The sequence below is a fragment of the Cheilinus undulatus genome, linkage group 4 (assembly GCF_018320785.1).
Source record: "Cheilinus undulatus linkage group 4, ASM1832078v1, whole genome shotgun sequence".
In the NCBI taxonomy this organism is placed as follows: Eukaryota; Metazoa; Chordata; class Actinopteri; order Labriformes; family Labridae; genus Cheilinus; species Cheilinus undulatus.
In genome coordinates this window covers 689,981-711,660 of record NC_054868.1, presented here as the reverse complement: position 1 = coordinate 711,660, position 21,680 = coordinate 689,981, and the positions used below count along the sequence as shown (strand labels likewise).

Sequence of the window (21,680 nt, the reverse complement as noted above, 5' to 3'; positions counted from 1 at the left end):
CTCCCCATTTCCTGTGTCTCTTAAGCTGTCCTATCAAAATAAGGGCAAAGAGCCCCAAAAATGAGGATCAGAACTGCGTGATGGTTTAAATCCAAACCAACAGCTGCTAAAGCAGACGGACGGTCCAGATTCCGTGTCTGTCCTCAGGCTGATCCGTCCTGCAAAGCTCCACTGAAAGATGATTGTGCCAGACTGGACCAATCAGCATCATTTAAGGGGAGGGAGGTGGTAGCTGTGGGCGGGGTCCAGTTGTAATGGCAGTATGGCTTAGCTCAGATGTAGCTATAGCGGCAGTTGTATCAGGACTGGACCACATTCCTTTATTAAAACAAGACCAGAGCCACGCTGAAGCTCATCCTGGAGGAGACCAGGGTTTTAGACTTCTACGGCGGAGGCTGTCTGTCCAGCTCAGGGTCAGAGCGGTGCATGTCTACTACCTCATTTCATCGTCTCACTCTGACTGGCCCGTCATGAATGTGACAGACAGAATGTCTGTCCAATCACCTTGAGGTTTGTTTTAATATTCCTGCCCTTCCCAAACTCTTCCTACGGGAGCGTTCCCGGGTGAATGTGTCCCTGCAGTGGAGATATGAAGTCTATCCGGTTACTAGAACCTGAGACGGTTTGTGCCGACGTTTTAGGACTTCAGGATGTCTCTGCAGGGTCAGCCTCGACCCGGGCCATGAATCATGAACACAACTTACTAGAACCTTCCCTGTCTTCCCCCAGACTCATCCACGACCAGCTCAAAGGTCTCCTCGGGTCGTGGAGACACATCGCAGGCCAAAATATAAAATAAAAATAAACCGCTAACCAAAATCAGACTTTATTTTCCATTTATTTTTGTTCTATAATGACAGGAATATTCCCTTAATTCTACCAGATCCTTTAAAAAGTCACATGACTCTGTCTCTAACATCATCACCAGATTAACCACGTCGAACCCAGTCTGAGGTCTAACCCTAACCCCAACCCAAGCCCTAACCCTAACCCTAACCCTAACCCTAACCCAACCCTGCTTCAGCAGAGGAGTTAGTGACTTTAGTTTTACTGCCAAACTCAGGGAAAGACAAACACACTGGCCAGTTAGAATAAAATCAGACTAATGATGAATATGGAGGATTGGAGAAACAGAAACACTCTCAGACTGCTCCATGATAAAATATGTCGATGTGTCCTGATGTGTGGGAGTTCTACGGTAAATCTGATTCCTCCCTGAGGTGAAATAAACGTCACATATCTTCAAACATTAGCCTCACTGTTTCCAGATCACCAGCTGATTCTGTGCAGAATATTCCAGAGAATAAAGAGGCATCTGTTGATGATGAAGATCTTTAAACTCGACCTAAGGAGCAGATATCCTTCGGGGACGTCCACGCCATTCACTGAAATAAAAACCGCTTTAAAGGACTCAGCTCAAAATCATTAACATGCTTTTATTTTGAAAATGGCTCATCACTTCCTGTTTAAAGAAACAAGATGAACACACTCAAAGAACAGGATAGACCCAGCCCTCCACGGACTCCTCGTTCTCCTCGTTTTAAAGGACCAGGGTTCCTCTGAGATTGTCCTGGAGGGTCGGCATGTGGCGGTGCGGCGATCTCTCCGGTGGACGATCAGAGGTGTGAGGACGTGGAGAAGCAGAGTTTCAGGGTGAACGGGGTCGAGCTTTCTGCAGGAGAGAGAGAGAGAGAGAGAGAGAGAGAGAGAGAGAGAGAGAGAGAGAGAGACCCTGAGATAAACCCAGGAAAAAACTCAGAAATAAACCCAGATATAAACTGATATAAACTGAAATAAACTGATATAAACTGATATAAACTGATAAAAACCCTGATATAAACTGAAATAAACTGATATAAACTGATAAAAACTGATATAAACCCTGATATAAACTGATATAAACCCTGATATAAACTGATATAAACTGATATAAACTGATATAAACCCTGATATAAACTGAAATAAACTGATATAAACTGATATAAACCCTGATATAAACTGAAATAAACTGATATAAACTGATATAAACTGATAAAAACCCTGATATAAACTGAAATAAACTGATATAAACTGATAAAAACTGATATAAACCCTGATATAAACTGATATAAACCCTGATATAAACTGATATAAACTGATATAAACTGATATAAACCCTGATATAAACTGAAATAAACTGATATAAACTGATATAAACCCTGATATAAACTGATATAAACTGATATAAACCCTGATATAAACTGATATAAACTGATATAAACTGATATAAACCCTGATATAAACTGATATAAACTCATATAAACTGATATAAACTGATATAAACTGATATAAACCCTGATATAAACTGATATAAACTGATATAAACTGATATAAACTGTTATAAACCCTGATATAAACTAATATAAACTGATATAAACTCATATAAACTGATATAAACTGATATAAACTAATATAAACCCTGATATAAACTAATATAAACTGATAAAAACTGATATAAACTGATATAAACTGATATAAACTGATATAAACTAATATAAACTGATATAAACTGATATAAACTAATATAAACTAATATAAACTGATATAAACTGATATAAACTGATATAAACCCTGATATAAACTGATATGAACCCTGATATAAACTGATATAAACCCTGATATAAACTGATATAAACTGATATAAACTGATATAAACTGATATAAACCCTGATATAAACTGATATAAACTGATATAAACTGATATAAACCCTGATATAAACTGATATAAACTGATATAAACTGATATAAACCCTGATATAAACTGATATAAACTGATATAAACTGATATAAACTGATATAAACTGATATAAACTGATATAAACCCTGATATAAACTGATATAAACTGATATAAACTGATATAAACTGATATAAACTGATATAAACTGATATAAACTGATATAAACTGTTATAAACTGATATAAACTGATATAAACTGTTATAAACTGATATAAACTGATATAAACTGTTATAAACTGTTATAAACAGATATAAACTGATATAAACTGATATAAACTGTTATAAACTGATATAAACTGATATAAACTGTTATAAACTGATATAAACTGATATAAACTGATATAAACTGTTATAAACTGTTATAAACAGATATAAACTGATATAAACTGATATAAACTGTTATAAACTGATATAAACTGATATAAACTGATATAAACTGTTATGAACTGATATAAACTGATATAAACTGATATAAACTGTTATAAACTGATATAAACTGATATAAACTGATATAAACTGTTATAAACTGATATAAACTGTTATAAACTGTTATAAACTGTTATAAACTGTTATAAACTGATATAAACTGATATAAACTGTTATAAACTGTTATAAACTGATATAAACTGATATAAACTGTTATAAACTGATATAAACTGATATAAACTGTTATAAACTGTTATAAACTGATATAAACTGTTATAAACTGTTATAAACTGATATAAACTGATATAAACTGTTATAAACTGATATAAACTGATATAAACTGATATAAACTGATATAAACTGATATAAACTGTTATAAACTGATATAAACTGATATAAACTGATATAAACTGATATAAACTGATATAAACTGTTATAAACTGATATAAACTGATATAAACTGTTATAAACTGTTATAAACTGATATAAACTGATATAAACTGTTATAAACTGATATAAACTGATATAAACTGTTATAAACTGATATAAACTGATATAAACTGTTATAAACTGATATAAACTGATATAAACTGTTATAAACTGATATTAACTGATATAAACTGTTATAAACTGATATAAACTGATATAAACTGTTATAAACTGTTATAAACTGATATAAACTGATATAAACTGTTATAAACTGATATAAACTGATATAAACTGTTATAAACTGATATAAACTGTTATAAACTGTTATAAACTGATATAAACTGATATAAACTGTTATAAACTGTTATAAACTGATATAAACTGATATAAACTGTTATAAACTGTTATAAACTGTTATAAACTGATATAAACTGATATAAACTGATATAAACTGTTATAAACTGATATAAACTGTTATAAACTGATATAAACTGATATAAACTGTTATAAACTGTTATAAACTGTTATAAACTGATATAAACTGATATAAACTGATATAAACTGTTATAAACTGATATAAACTGTTATAAACTGTTATAAACTGATATAAACTGATATAAACTGTTATAAACTGTTATAAACTGTTATAAACTGATATAAACTGATATAAACTGTTATAAACTGTTATAAACTGATATAAACTGATATAAACTGATATAAACTGTTATAAACTGATATAAACTGATATAAACTGTTATAAACTGATATAAACTGATATAAACTGATATAAACTGATATAAACTGTTATAAACTGTTATAAACTGATATAAACTGATATAAACTGATATAAACTGTTATAAACTGATATAAACTGATATAAACTGTTATAAACTGATATAAACTGATATAAACTGATATAAACTGTTATAAACTGTTATAAACTGATATAAACTGATATAAACTGTTATAAACTGTTATAAACTGATATAAACTGATATAAACTGATATAAACTGTTATAAACTGTTATAAACTGATATAAACTGATATAAACTGTTATAAACTGTTATAAACTGATATAAACTGATATAAACTGTTATAAACTGATATAAACTGATATAAACTGATATAAACTGTTATAAACTGATATAAACTGTTATAAACTGTTATAAACTGATATAAACTGATATAAACTGTTATAAACTGATATAAACTGATATAAACTGATATAAACTGTTATAAACTGTTATAAACTGATATAAACTGATATAAACTGTTATAAACTGATATAAACTGATATAAACTGATATAAACTGTTATAAACTGATATAAACTGATATAAACTGTTATAAACTGTTATAAACTGATATAAACTGATATAAACTGTTATAAACTGATATAAACTGATATAAACTGTTATAAACTGATATTAACTGATATAAACTGTTATGAACTGATATAAACTGTTATAAACTGTTATAAACTGATATAAACTGATATAAACTGTTATAAACTGATATAAACTGATATAAACTGTTATGAACTGATATAAACTGTTATAAACTGATATAAACTGTTATAAACTGTTATAAACTGATATAAACTGTTATAAACTGTTATAAACTGATATAAACTGATATAAACTGTTATAAACTGATATAAACTGATATAAACTGTTATAAACTGTTATAAACTGATATAAACTGATATAAACTGTTATAAACTGTTATAAACTGATATAAACTGATATAAACTGTTATAAACTGATATAAACTGATATAAACTGTTATAAACTGATATAAACTGATATAAACTGATATAAACTGTTATGAACTGATATAAACTGTTATAAACTGTTATAAACTGATATAAACTGATATAAACTGTTATAAACTGATATAAACTGTTATAAACTGTTATAAACTGATATAAACTGATATAAACTGATATAAACTGTTATAAACTGTTATAAACTGTTATAAACTGTTATAAACTGTTATAAACTGATATAAACTGATATAAACTGATATGAACTGTTATGAACTGATATAAACTGATATAAACTGTTATAAACTGATATAAATTGTTATAAACTGATATAAACTGATATAAACTGTTATAAACTGTTATAAACTGATATAAACTGTTATAAACTGTTATAAACTGATATAAACTGTTATAAACTGTTATAAACTGATATAAACTGTTATAAACTGTTATAAACTGATATAAACTGATATAAACTGTTATAAACTGATATAAACTGATATAAACTGTTATAAACTGATATAAACTGTTATAAACTGTTATAAACTGATATAAACTGATATAAACTGATATAAACTGTTATAAACTTATATAAACTGTTATAAACTGTTATAAACTGTTATAAACTGATATAAACTGATATAAACTGTTATAAACTGTTATAAACTGATATAAACTGATATAAACTGTTATAAACTGTTATAAACTGTTATAAACTGATATAAACTGTTATAAACTGATATAAACTGATATAAACTGATATAAACTGTTATAAACTGATATAAACTGATATAAACTGTTATAAACTGATATAAACTGATATAAATTGTTATAAACTGTTATAAACTGATATAAACTGATATAAACTGTTATAAACTGTTATAAACTGATATAAACTGTTATAAACTGTTATAAACTGTTATAAACTGATATAAACTGATATAAACTGTTATAAACTGTTATAAACTGATATAAACTGATATAAATTGTTATAAACTGTTATAAACTGATATAAACTGTTATAAACTGTTATAAACTGATATAAACTGTTATAAACTGATATAAACTGATATAAACTGATATAAACTGTTATAAACTGATATAAACTGATATAAACTGTTATAAACTGTTATAAACTGATATAAACTGATATAAACTGTTATAAACTGATATAAACTGTTATAAACTGATATAAACTGATATAAACTGATATAAACTGTTATAAACTGATATAAACTGATATAAACTGTTATAAACTGATATAAACTGATATAAACTGTTATAAACTGATATAAACTGTTATAAACTGTTATAAACTGATATAAACTGATATAAACTGTTATAAACTGATATAAACTGATATAAACTGTTATAAACTGATATAAACTGATATAAACTGTTATAAACTGTTATAAACTGATATAAACTGATATAAACTGTTATAAACTGTTATAAACTGATATAAACTGATATAAACTGTTATAAACTGATATAAACTGATATAAACTGATATAAACTGTTATAAACTGATATAAACTGATATAAACTGTTATAAACTGATATAAACTGATATAAACTGATATAAACTGTTATAAACTGTTATAAACTGATATAAACTGTTATAAACTGATATAAACTGTTATAAACTGATATAAACTGTTATAAACTGTTATAAACTGATATAAACTGATATAAACTGTTATAAACTGATATAAACTGATATAAACTGTTATAAACTGTTATAAACTGATATAAACTGATATAAACTGTTATAAACTGTTATAAACTGATATAAACTGATATAAACTGTTATAAACTGATATAAACTGATATAAACTGATATAAACTGTTATAAACTGTTATAAACTGTTATAAACTGTTATTAACTGTTATAAACTGATATAAACTGATATAAACTGTTATAAACTGATATAAACTGTTATAAACTGATATAAACTGTTATAAACTGTTATAAACTGATATAAACTGTTATAAACTGATATAAACTGTAATAAACTGTTATAAACTGATATAAACTGATATAAACTGATATAAACTGATATAAACTGTTATAAACTGATATAAACTGTTATAAACTGTTATAAACTGATATAAACTGTTATAAACTGATATAAACTGATATAAACTGTTATAAACTGATATAAACTGTTATAAACTGTAATAAACTGTTATAAACTGTTATAAACTGATATAAACTGTTATAAACTGATATAAACTGATATAAACTGTTATAAACTGATATAAACTGATATAAACTGTTATAAACTGATATAAACTGTTATAAACTGATATAAACTGATATAAACTGTTATAAACTGATATAAACTGTTATAAACTGATATAAACTGTTATAAACTGTTATAAACTGATATAAACTGTTATAAACTGTAATAAACTGTTATAAACTGATATAAACTGATATAAACTGATATAAACTGATATAAACTGTTATAAACTGATATAAACTGTTATAAACTGTTATAAACTGATATAAACTGTTATAAACTGATATAAACTGTTATAAACTGATATAAACTGATATAAACTGATATAAACTGTTATAAACTGTTATAAACTGATATAAACTGTTATAAACTGTTATAAACTGATATAAACTGATATAAACTGTTATAAACTGATATAAACTGTTATAAACTGTTATAAACTGATATAAACTGATATAAACTGATATAAACTGTTATAAACTGTTATAAACTGATATAAACTGATATAAACTGTTATAAACTGTTATAAACTGATATAAACTGATATAAACTGTTATAAACTGATATAAACTGTTATAAACTGTTATAAACTGATATAAACTGATATAAACTGATATAAACTGATATAAACTGTTATAAACTGATATAAACTGATATAAACTGATATAAACTGTTATAAACTGATATAAACTGTTATAAACTGATATAAACTGTTATAAACTGATATAAACTGATATAAACTGATATAAACTGATATAAACTGATATAAACTGTTATAAACTGATATAAACTGATATAAACTGATATAAACTGATATAAATTGATATAAACTAATATAAACTGATATAAACTGATATAAACTGATATAAATTGATATAAACTGATATAAACTGATATAAACTAATATAAACTAATATAAACTGATTTAAACTGATATAAACTGATATAAACTGATATAAACTAATATAAACTAATATAAACTGATATAAACTAATATAAACTGATATAAACTGATATAAACTGATATAAACTGATATAAACTAATATAAACTGATACAAACTGATATAAACTGATATAAATTGATTTAACCCTGATATAAACTGATATAAACCCTGATATAAACTGTTATAAACTGATATAAACTAATATAAACTGATATAAACTAATATAAACTGATATAAACTGATATAAACTGATATAAACTGATATAAAACCTGATATAAACTGATATAAACTGATATAAAACCTGATATAAACTGATATAAACTGATATAAACTGATATAAAACCTGTTATAAACTGATATAAACTGATATAAACTGATATAAACCCTGATATAAACTGATATAAACTGATATAAACTGATATAAACTGATATAAACCCTGATATAAACTAATATAAACTGATATAAACTAATATAAACTGATATAAACTAATATAAACTGATATAAACTAATATAAACTGATATAAACTAATATAAACTGATATAAACTAATATAAACTGATATAAACTAATACAAACTGATATAAACTAATATAAACTGATATAAACTGATATAAACTGATATAAACTGATATAAACCCTGATATAAACTGATATAAACTGATATAAACTGATATAAAACCTGTTATAAACTGATATAAACTGATATAAACTGATATAAACCCTGATATAAACTGATATAAACTGATATAAACTGATATAAACTAATATAAACTAATATAAACTGATTTAAACTGATATAAACTGATATAAACTGATATAAACTGATATAAACTGATATAAACTAATATAAACTGATATAAATTGATATAAACTAATATAAACTGATATAAACTGATATAAACTGATATAAACTGATATAAACTAATATAAACTGATATAAACTGATATAAACTAATATAAACTGATATAAACTGATATAAACTGATATAAACTGATATAAACTGATATAAACTAATATAAACTGATATAAACTAATATAAACTGATATAAACTGATATAAACTGATATAAACCCTGATATAAACTGATATAAACTGATATAAACTAATATAAACTGATATAAACCCTGATATAAACTGATATAAACTGATATAAACTGTTATAAACTGATATAAACTAATATAAACTGATATAAACTAATATAAACTGATATAAACTGATATAAACTGATATAAACTGATATAAACTGATATAAACTGATATAAACTGATATAAAACCTGATATAAACTGATATAAACTGATATAAACTGATATAAAACCTGTTATAAACTGATATAAACTGATATAAACTGATATAAACCCTGATATAAACTGATATAAACTGATATAAACTGATATAAACTGATATAAACCCTGATATAAACTAATATAAACTGATATAAACCCTGATATAAACTGATATAAACTGATATAAACTAATATAAACTGATATAAACTAATATAAACTGATATAAACTGTTATAAACTGATATAAACTAATATAAACTGATATAAACTAATATAAACTGATATAAACTAATACAAACTGATATAAACTAATATAAACTGATATAAACTGATATAAACTGATATAAACTGATATAAACCCTGATATAAACTGATATAAACTGATATAAACTGATATAAACTGATATAAACTGATATAAACTGATATAAACTGATATAAACTGATATAAACTGATATAAACTGATATAAACTGATATAAACTAATATAAACTGATATAAACTGATATAAACTGATATAAACTGATATAAACTGATATAAACTGATATAAACTGATATAAACTGATATAAACTGATATAAACTGATATAAACTGATATAAACTGATATAAACTGATATAAACTGATATAAACTGATATAAACTAATATAAACTGATATAAACTGATATAAAACCTGATATAAACTGATATAAACTGATATAAACTGATATAAACTGATATAAACTGATATAAACTGATATAAACTGATATAAACTGATATAAACTGATATAAACTGATATAAACTGATATAAACCCTGATATAAACTGATATAAACTGATATAAACCCTGATATAAACTGATGTAAACTGATATAAACCCTGATATAAACTGATATAAACTAATATAAACTGATATAAACTGATATAAAACCTGATATAAACTGATATAAACTGATATAAACCCTGATATAAACTGATATAAATTAATATAAACTGATATAAACTGATATAAAACCTGATATAAACTGATATAAACTGATATAAACCCTGATATAAACTGATATAAATTAATATAAACTGATATAAACTGATATAAAACCTGATATAAACTGATATAAACTGATATAAAACCTGATATAAACTGATATAAACTGATATAAACCCTGATATAAACTGATATAAACTAATATAAACTGATATAAACTGATATAAAACCTGATATAAACTGATATAAACTGATATAAACCCTGATATAAACTGATATAAATTAATATAAACTGATATAAACTGATATAAAACCTGATATAAACTGATATAAACTGATATAAACCCTGATATAAACTGATATAAATTAATATAAACTGATATAAACTGATATAAAACCTGATATAAACTGATATAAACTGATATAAAACCTGATATAAACTGATATAAACTGATATAAACCCTGATATAAACTGATGTAAACTGATATAAACCCTGATATAAACTGATATAAACTGATATAAACCCTGATATAAACTGATATAAACTGATATAAACCCTGATATAAACTGATATAAACTGATATAAACCCTGATATAAACTGATATAAACTAATATAAACTGATATAAACTGATATAAACTGATATAAACTGATTTAAACTGATATAAACTGATATAAACTGATAAAAACCCTGATTTAAACTGGTATAAACTGATATAAACTGATATAAACTGATATAAACCCTGATTTAAACTGATATAAACTGATATAAACTGATATAAACTGATTTAAACTGATTTAAACTGTGATATAAATTCTGATATAAACTGTTATAAACTGATACAAACTAATATAAACTGATATAAACTGATATAAACTGATATAAACTAATATAAACTGATATAAACTAATATAAACTGATATAAACTGATATAAACTGATATAAACCCTGATATAAACTAATATAAACTAATATAAACTGATATAAACTGATATAAACTGATATAAACTGATATAAACTAATATAAACTGATTTAAACTGATATAAACTGATATAAACTGATATAAACTGATTTAAACTGGTATAAACTGATATAAACTGATATAAACTGATATAAACTGATTTAAACTGGTATAAACTGATATAAACTGATATAAACTGATATAAAACCTGATATAAACTGATATAAACTGATTTAAACTGATTTAAACTGTGATATAAATTCTGATATAAACTGTGATAAAAACAGTGAACAGTGTCTCAGGTTTGTCGTCCATCATAATAAAGTCACTCATGCTCCACGCTGAGGTTCATCCTACACTCATTCATGTTCCTCTGGTTGTTGTTCCCTCTATGAAAGTCTGAGTGAACTCTGACCTCTAGTGGAGACAACACGGAATCACCTTTAATCTATGAATCCTGGTAAAGCCATGTCTAGGATTGGTCTGTAGTCACAGAACAGAAACGAGTCCATGTCAGATTGGTCTGTAATGTCTAGGACTTGGTCTGTAGTCCATCTAGGATTGGTCTGTATCAGGTCATTGGTCTGTAATCTGAACACATCTCACAGCTGTCAGTTGTTTCTGAATGGTAAACCCATATATTATCTAGACTCTCTACACACAGAGTGAAATATTTCAGGCCTTTATTTCTTGAAATGTTGATGATTATGGCTTACAGATAAGAAAACCCAAAACTCAGTGTCTCAGAAAATGATAATATTACATAAGATCAATAAAAAAGGATGTTATGTCAGACTTCTGAAAAGTCTGTTCATTTCTATGCATCAATACTTGGTCGGGCCTCCTTTTGCATGAATTACTGCATCAATATGGCGTGGCATGGAGGCGATCAGCCTGTGCACTGCTCAGGTGTAATGAAGCCCAGGTCTGTGGTCCAGGTCTAGGATTGGTCTGTAGTCCATTGTTGGGTCTGGTGTCCCTCATCTTCCATAGACTCTCTATGGGGTTCAGGTCAGAGTCACAGTAACTCCATGGTCACTGAAGCAGCTTTTGGGACCTTTGGTAGGAATGCAACATTTGTAGTCCAGGTCTAGGATTGGTCTGTAGTCCAGGTCTAGGATTGGTCTGTAGTCCAGGTCTAGGATTGGTCTGTAGTCCATGTCTAGTATTGGTCTGTAGTCTATGTCTAGGACTGGTCTTTAGTTCATGTCTAGGATTGGTCTGTAGTACAGGTCTAAGATTGGTCAGTAGTCCAGGTCTAAGCGTTTGTCTGTATTCCATTTCTAGGATTGGTCTGCAGTCCATGTCTATGATTGGTCTGCAGTCCAGGTCTAAGATTGGTCTGTAGTCCATGTCTAGGATTGGTCTGTAGTCCATGTCTAGGATTGGTCTGTAGTCCATGTCTAGGGTTGGTCTGCAGTCCATGTCTATGATTGGTCTGTAGTCCATGTCTAGGATTGGTCTGTAGTCCAGGTCTAGGATTGGTCTGTAGTCCAGGTCTAGGATTGGTCTGGGGTCCATGTCCAGGATTGGTCTGTAGTCCAGGTCTAGGATTGGTCTGTAGTTCATGTCTAGGATTGGTCTGTGGTCCATGTATAGGACTGGTCTGTAGTCCAGGTCTAGAACTGGTCTGTAGTCCATGTCTAGGACTGGTCTGTAGTCCAGGTCTAGGATTGGTCTGTAGTCCAGGTCTAGGATTGGTCTGTAGTCCATGTCTAGGATTGGTCTGTAGTCCAGGTCTAGGATTGGTCTGTAGTCCATGTCTAGGATTGGTCTGTAGTCCAGGTCTAGGACTGGTCTGTAGTCAATGTCTAGGATTGGTCTGTAGTCCATGTCTAGGATTGGTCTGTGGTCCATGTATAGGATTGGTCTGTAGTCCAGGTCTAGGATTGGTCTGTAGTCCAGGTCAAGGACTTGTCTGTAGTCCAGGTCCAGGAGTGGTCTGTGGTCCAGGTCTAGGATTGGTCTGTAGTCCATGTCTAGGATTTGTCTGTAGTCCATGTATAGGACTGGTCTGTAGTCCAGGTCTAGAACTGGTCTGTAGTCCATGTCTAGGACTGGTCTGTAGTCCAGGTCTAGGATTGGTCTGTAGTCCAGGTCTAGGATTGGTCTGTAGTCCAGGTCTAGGATTGGTCTGTAGTTCATGTCTAGGATTGGTCTGTGGTCCATGTATAGGACTGGTCTGTAGTCCAGGTCTAGAACTGGTCTGTAGTCCATGTCTAGGACTGGTCTGTAGTCCAGGTCTAGGATTGGTCTGTAGTCCAGGTCTAGGATTGGTCTGGGGTCCATGTCTAGGATTGGTCTGTAGTCCAGGTCTAGGATTGGTCTGTAGTCCATGTCTAGGATTGGTCTGTAGTTCATGTATAGGACTGGTCTGTAGTCCAGGTCTAGAACTGGTCTGTAGTCCATGTCTAGGACTGGTCTGTAGTCCAGGTCTAGGATTGGTCTGTAGTCCAGGTCTAGGATTGGTCTGTAGTCCATGTCTAGGATTGGTCTGTAGTCCAGGTCTAGGATTGGTCTGTAGTCCATGTCTAGGATTGGTCTGTAGTCCATGTCTAGGATTGGTCTGTAGTCCATGTCTAGGATTGGTCTGTAGTCCAGGTCTAGGACTGGTCTGTAGTCCAGGTCTAGGATTGGTCTGTAGTCCAGGTCTTGGACTGGTCTGTAGTCCAGGTCTAGGATTGGTCTGTAGTCCAGGTCTAGGACTTGTCTGTAGTCCAGGTCCAGGAGTGGTCTGTAGTCCATGTCTAGGATTGGTCTGTAGTCCATGTCTAGGATTGGTCTGTAGTCCATGTATAGGACTGGTCTGTAGTCCAGGTCTAGGATTGGTCTGTGGTCCATGTATAGGACTGGTCTGTAGTCCAGGTCTAGGATTGGTCTGTAGTCCAGGTCTAGGACTGGTCTGTAGTCCAGGTCCAGGAGTGGTCTGTAGTCCATGTCTAGGACTGGTCTGTAGTCCAGGTCTAGGATTGGTCTGTAGTCCATGTCTAGGATTGGTCTGTGGTCCATGTATAGGACTGGTCTGTAGTCCATGTCTAGGATTGGTCTGTAGTCCAGGTCTTGGACTGGTCTGTAGTCCATGTCTAGGATTGGTCTGTAGTCCATGTCTAGGACTGGTCTGTGGTCCATGTATAGGATTGGTCTGTAGTCCAGGTCTAAGTTTGGTCTGTAGTCCAGGTCTAGGATTGGTCTGTAGTCCATGTCTAGGACTGGTCTGTAGTCCATGTCTAGGATTGGTCTGTGGTCCATGTATAGGACTGGTCTGTATTCCATGTCTAGGACTGGTCTGTAGTCCATGTCTAGGATTGGTCTGTAGTCCATGTCTAGGATTGGTCTGTAGTCCAGGTCTAGGATTGGTCTGTAGTCCAGGTCTAGGATTGGTCTGTAGTCCATGTATAGGATTGGTCTGTAGTCCAGGTCTAGGACTGGTCTGTAGTCCAGGTCCAGGAGTGGTCTGTAGTCCATATCTAGGATTGGTCTGTAGTCCATGTATAGGACTGGTCTGTAGTCCAGGTCTAGGATTGGTCTGTAGTCCATGTATAGGGCTGGTCTGTAGTCCAGGTCCAGGATTGGTCTGTAGTCCAGGTCTAGGATTGGTCTGTAGTCCAGGTCTAGGACTGGTCTGTAGTCCAGGTCCAGGATTGGTCTGTAGTCCAGGTCTAGGACTGGTCTGTAGTCCAGGTCCAGGATTGGTCTGTAGTCCAGGTCTAGGATTGGTCTGTGGTCCATGTATAGGACTGGTCTGTAGTCCAGGTCTAGGACTGGTCTGTAGTCCAGGTCTAGGATTGGTCTGTAGTCCAGGTCTTGGACTGGTCTGTAGTCCATGTCTAGGATTGGTCTGTAGTCCAGGTCTTGGACTGGTCTGTAGTCCATGTCTAGGACTGGTCTGTAGTCCAGGTCTAGGATTGGTCTGTAGTCCAGGTCTTGGACTGGTCTGTAGTCCATGTATAGGACTGGTCTGTAGTCCAGGTCCAGGACTGGTCTGTAGTCCATGTCTAGGACTGGTCTGTAGTCCAGGTCTAGGACTGGTCTGTAGTCCAGGTCCAGGACTGGTCTGTAGTCCAGGTCCAGGATTGGTCTTTAGTCCATGTCTAGGACTGGTCTGTAGTCCAGGTCCAGGACTGGTCTGTAGTCCATGTCTAGGACTGGTCTGTAGTCCATGTCTAGGACTGGTCTGTAGTCCAGGTCTAGGACTGGTCTGTAGTCCAGGTCCAGGATTGGTCTGTGTGTAGTGGTTCTGACTCTGGCTCTGACTGCTGCTCCTTCTCCTTCCATTCAACTTTCTATGACCAGGTCTTGGATACAGCTCTCTGTGAACAAGCAGCTTCTTTAGCAATGACCTTTGACCTTACCCTCCGTGTGCAGGGTGTCAGCGACTGTCTTCTGGACCTCTGTCCAGTCTGCAGTCTTCCCCATGATTGTGGATCCTACTGACCCAGACTGAGACCATCTAAAGGCTCAGGAACCTTTGCAGGTGATTGGAGTTCATCAGCTGGTTAGGCTGTGACTCCATGACTTTACAATATTCAACTTTTTTTTTAACAATATTCTCATTTTCTGAGACTCTGAATTTTGGGTTTTCTTATCTGTCAGCCATAATCATCAACATTAAAATAAATGAGGACTGAAATATTTCCCCCTGTGTGTAGTGAGTCTAGATAATATATGGGTTTACCTTTCTGACATGAGGGACAAAAATATTGAACTTTTTCATGATATTCTGTTTTTAGTGGCTCGTGTCGTTGCCCTGAGCCCCTCTCCTCCTCATAGCAAAGCTTTTGTTCTTCCTTGCGTTTCTTTTTCTTCATCTTGCGGACAAAAATTCGCCGCGCCACTCCTCCTAGGGCTTTGAGAAAACCCCTGCAAATTATACATCAAAACGTGTGGTTTGTTCCCGATCGGTGTGCTGTGACTTTTCTAAGAGATTCGCCAGTTTTTTGCAAAGTTATTCGCAAAAAACTGCAAAAAATGTCCCATCTGAAATGAATGGAGAGAGAGACAATGAAACCCCCAAAAACAGGGTTTTTTACCACCCCTACTGCTTCGCCATACTTTCACCTACAGAGATCATTCAAACTTTAAAACGCAGGTATTTTTGTCCTGTCTTCAGGAATGTCTTTGTTACGATGATGGGGTTTACGGTTTTCGATAGACAAGTCTTCAAATCTCCTGTGCGTTGAGTGAAAATGCTTAAAAATCACCCTGCTAGAGTGGGTGATGTCATCACCCCAGAGGCTGAGAGAGCCAACACATCAACTGAGACTTTTGCGAACAACTAGTGACTACGGCCACAAATCTAACACCACACACATAAAAAATATATCAAAACGGAGGAAATCTTGTCCCGCTACTGTGGAACCAAGAACCAAAGCCATATCATGTGCAGTTTTGGTGTGAGAGGACCAACTGTCCCAAGTACGCTGACACCTCTCTTATCTGCTGCAATGTTACCAAATCTGATAAATTTCCCTAAAGAGTCTGAAAGATGCCCATTTTTAGATCGCCCTCCCGGCCTCATTTTTTGCACAATCAACACCAAAATTACATCACTGCTAGTTCCAAGCCTGCAGATGCTCACGCCGAAATCCATTTGATGATATCATTTACAGTTTCCACACATGGAGAGGAGAAAGAGACTGTGTTTACAAGCAAAAATCACCCAAAACTACTCTCTGCTGTCTCAGGTGTAACTGATCTGTAATCAGTGATGCGTAACCATGCAGGCATTAATTACCATGGCAACAGCAGCTCTGGTGCTTTGATGATGTCATCCTTGATTGACACACAGATACAGCCCTCAATGAGCTCTGATCACGCACACACATGGAGCTGTTCCAATAAAGCAGCCCATTTAAACAATGCTTTAACAGGATGGTGGGTGGCTTCTCTTCCACATACAGTCCCCCATAAAGTCTTTGGTGAGGTCAGTCAAAGACAGCCACACATATATCCCATATGAAGTGAATGGGAGAGATGGTGCATTTGTATGTGTGTTAGCGTGAAGCACGCATTGGTGTGTGTTTCTGTGTTCTCTTGACTTTGGTGACGTCAATCAAAATAGCAACACACAATCCTTTCTCAATAAAAGTTTTTAATGTGTTCAAATGGAGCTGGAAATAACAAAGTTCATCTCTTCTGCACCTGCTCTCATCAAGACCTTGACAGGAACTGCATGTCTGTATAAAATTCAAATAAAGGACTCTATTTCATAGGGAGGGTCAACACCACCAGGTATGTCAAGAAAACAGCTGAGGCTCAGTTGCCAGGTGATCAGCATCAGCTAATCAGGCCACATGACTAAAACACATGAATGAAGTCTCCTGTCATGTACAGTGTTTCTCAACCATTTCACCGTGTCATTGTCCAGCTACATGCTGCTTCAGCTCGGACTTGGACATGACCTTGTAATGACAAGTCGGCTATTGTCATAAATGGCCTTGCGATGAAACCGGCACCGCCCCCCGAGCCCCTCTCGTGATTTCCGCTTGAGGAAATTGTCTAGTTTTGAGATGCTCTAGTAAAAGGAGCATTTTAGAGAGGCAGAGTCTCTCAGAAGTAAACTCACATTAACATCAGGACTGAGGGATGATAATCAGTCCAGGGTTGTGGATGTTTACCTGCAGAAGGACGGTGGCGCTAGCATTGCTAACGTTAGCCACATTCTGCTAACTAGCCTGCACTGATGCGGTGGCGTGCAGAGGGAAGTGTTTGACAGAGTGTTTGTCTGACTTCAGACTAAAATAACAATAATAGAACACAAACGTGTGTTATAATGTTGGACACCTGCTATTTTGGTTTCAACTCAAAGCCTGGGGCCATGACCTGAGTACACGTGACCTTTGACCCTGAGGCCCTCCTTTAAAAAAATCACACTCTCTTACTCAAAGCCCTTTTAGGACATTGGATATATTCAAAGGTATTCATAATGAAAAAAACTTTTTAAATTTTTGGTCCTCCACTCCAGTCCTCATCATGGATAGCAGATGTGAATTATTTTCCATAATTTTAACCCTATAAATGCCAGTTTATTTACATCAGTGGTTCTCAGATGGTGTGCCGAGGTACACTGGTGTGCCTTGGGGATCTGTCTGGACCCCTGAAACCCCCAGAGAATGGACCCTCCCCAGTGCTGATTTATTGATGAGTGTGTGTGTTGGATCAGTCGCATTGGTGCTAGCATCCTGGCGACAGTTAGCTCATTTGGCAAGCTATTATTGAGTTGAAATGATCATTATTCATACTACTTTTAACCAAGTTAACCAGTTTTTCTACTCATTTTGCTACTAATTTTGTCAACTTAAACCATTTTTGCCGCTTTTTAAAAATTTTGCAAATTTTAAAAAATACTTTTGACCCATTTTTTGCAACTTTATTGAACTTTTTGCCACATTTAACCCAATTTGCCACCTTTATGACAGTTTTTGCCCACTATTTCTATTATTTGACTTTTTTTTGGCCAATTTTTCATCACTTTTTACCATGTTTTAGCAACTTTAACCCTTTTGTGCCACTTTTCTTCCACTTTGTAACCTATTTTTTCACCTTTTTTACACTTTAAACCCATTTTTTCCACCTTCTTGCTAATTTTCACTCACCGTGCCTCTATTTGGCCATGTTTTTGCCTAATTTTGCCCATTTTTTAATCACTTTTAAACCATTTTTACCACCTTTTTACAACATTTAACCCTTTTGGCCACTTGTAACCCATTTTTGCCACCTTTTTGACACTTTCAACATGTTTTGCCACTTGTAACCAATTCTTTGGCCCCTTATGCCAGTTCTTAACCATTTTTGACTTTGTCTTGCAACCAAAGTAGTTTTAGTTGAAATAATGAATTCCTCTGGCCTACAGTCACTGATATATCCTATCAGTTCAAACAAGGTCATTATCTCCCACAATGCCTCTCTGCAGACATGGAAAAATGGTGAAATTAGGCAACATTTTTTTGGTGTGCAAATATTTTAACCTCTGAATGACTGAATTACAGAGGAATGAACAGGATTTCTTATTTGTGTATTGCAGTGGCAGCAGAATGAAAATCAGTGGTTTTAATGATAGTCAATGAGGCCTAAAAGGGCTTTAGGAGGGGGAGTGGGAGGTTTTTTGTCTACACAGTGGAAAATTCTGTCAACACAGTCTGGATTATGAAATTTCAAAAATTCTTTAAAAAAATGAACATCTTTGTCAAATATCATCATCTCAGCATGAAAACTGCCAAAGTAAGAGCAAAAATACATTTAAAAAGGCCTAAAAGGCTCCAAGAGGGATAAAGTCTCTTAAAAGCTATAATCAAAAATATCCAAATGTCTAGCTAAACTGTGGACTCGGCCTCAGTGGACCCTGGTTCCTCTGTTGCTAGGTGAGGACTTACCTGGTACCCTCATCTGGTGATGGTTGAGGACAGTCAGAGCATCTGCAGCCTCAAATTTACTGTCAAACTCCAGAAGACCGGACAGAGTCTTAGAGGTGGCTGCTGGGACGAAGAGGAGGAGAGAAGATGAGGAAGACGTCAGGACCTCTGACTGTCTGGTATCGTTATCTTTAACCTGGCTCTACACTCACATTTGGCATCAAAGATCTTGAACTTGGTGAAGCCGGGGACGTTGTGATCAGTGCAGAGCTGCAGATGAAGAAAAAGAGCGGAGCTTTAAATACTCAGGAGGGAAAAAACCCACTGAGGGTGGGCCTTCGTTAGCTTATTTAAATGATTACTATAAAAACTGAAAAGTCCAGGTACAAAAACACCTGATCTGAATCTACTGACATGTACGGCTACAAACAGCACTGATAAAAGTTCTGGTTTTACTGACGTGTACGGCTACAAACAGCACTGATAAAAGTTCTGGTTTTACTGACATGTACGGCTACAAACAGCACCGATAAAAGTTCTGGTTTTACTGATGTGTACGGCTACAAACAGCACCGATAAAAGTTCTGTTTTTACTGACGTGTACGGCTACAAACAGCACCGATAAAAGTTCTGGTTTTACTGACGTGTACGGCTACAAACAGCACCGATAAAAGTTCTGGTTTTACTGACGTGTACGGCTACATACAGCACCGATAAAAGTTCTGGTTTTACTGACGTGTACGGCTACAAACAGCACTGATAAAAGTTCTGGTTTTACTGACGTGTACGGCTACATACAGCACCGATAAAAGTTCTGGTTTTACTGACGTGTACGGCTACATACAGCACTGATTTTTACGTTTACTTCTTGTGGCGCTAACTATCGCCAAGAAGACTATCCTCATGAACTGGAAATCACGGCACTTAACAACCATCACACACTGGACAAACCTGCTCATAGATTATGTCTCCCTAGAAAATACAAACTCCTCTGACAATAACCTTGATCATAATCCTGCCTGGCTCCCATTTACTACCTTCCTACAATCATGACCTGCCCAGCTGTCACCAATATCTGTTTGACACACACACTAAAGTAGTGATCTTGGTTTTTCTGTCAATTACCTCCACCATCCTCACTTTATCATTACAATTTCTTTTGTTTTTGTTTTCTTTTATTTCTGAATGACCACCGTTAAATTCCCTACATTTATCTTATTTCTGTTTTTTTTTTTTTGGTCTTGTTTTGTTTTTATTATTATTATTATTATCTTTTTTTAATCATCATTATTTATATAATTATTATCATAATAACTATTACTATTATTATTATCATTAGTAGTAGTAGTATCATTATTATTAGTGGCAGTAGAAGTAGTAGTATTGATATTATCAGCATTATCAATATCATAATAATTATGACTATTATTATAATGACAATTTTCACTATTAATATGTGTTACATGTGTATGTATGTGTATGCCGGGAAAGAGAGTTTTTGGTTCTCAAATGCCACAGCTTGCG

General features: G+C 32.8%; 1 protein-coding gene across 4 annotated transcripts in view; it reads right to left on the bottom strand.

The window, feature by feature from the left end:
- Positions 1-1,040: 1,040 nt before the first annotated feature.
- Positions 1,041-21,680, bottom strand: part of LOC121507954 (heterogeneous nuclear ribonucleoprotein L-like) — a 49,275-nt gene continuing 28,635 nt past the window's right edge. For 3 of the 4 annotated variants that reach the window (XM_041784380.1, XM_041784379.1, XM_041784377.1), the window contains exons 11-13: positions 20,369-20,426; positions 20,178-20,279; positions 1,041-1,672 (exon numbers count right to left, since the gene is read on the bottom strand). In XM_041784380.1, the coding sequence (XP_041640314.1) occupies positions 1,617-1,672; positions 20,178-20,279; positions 20,369-20,426 (216 nt within the window). In that variant the 3' untranslated portion in view covers positions 1,041-1,616. The remainder of the gene's footprint in view (positions 1,673-20,177; positions 20,280-20,368; positions 20,427-21,680) is intronic. The other variant, XM_041784378.1, reaches the window with a different exon arrangement.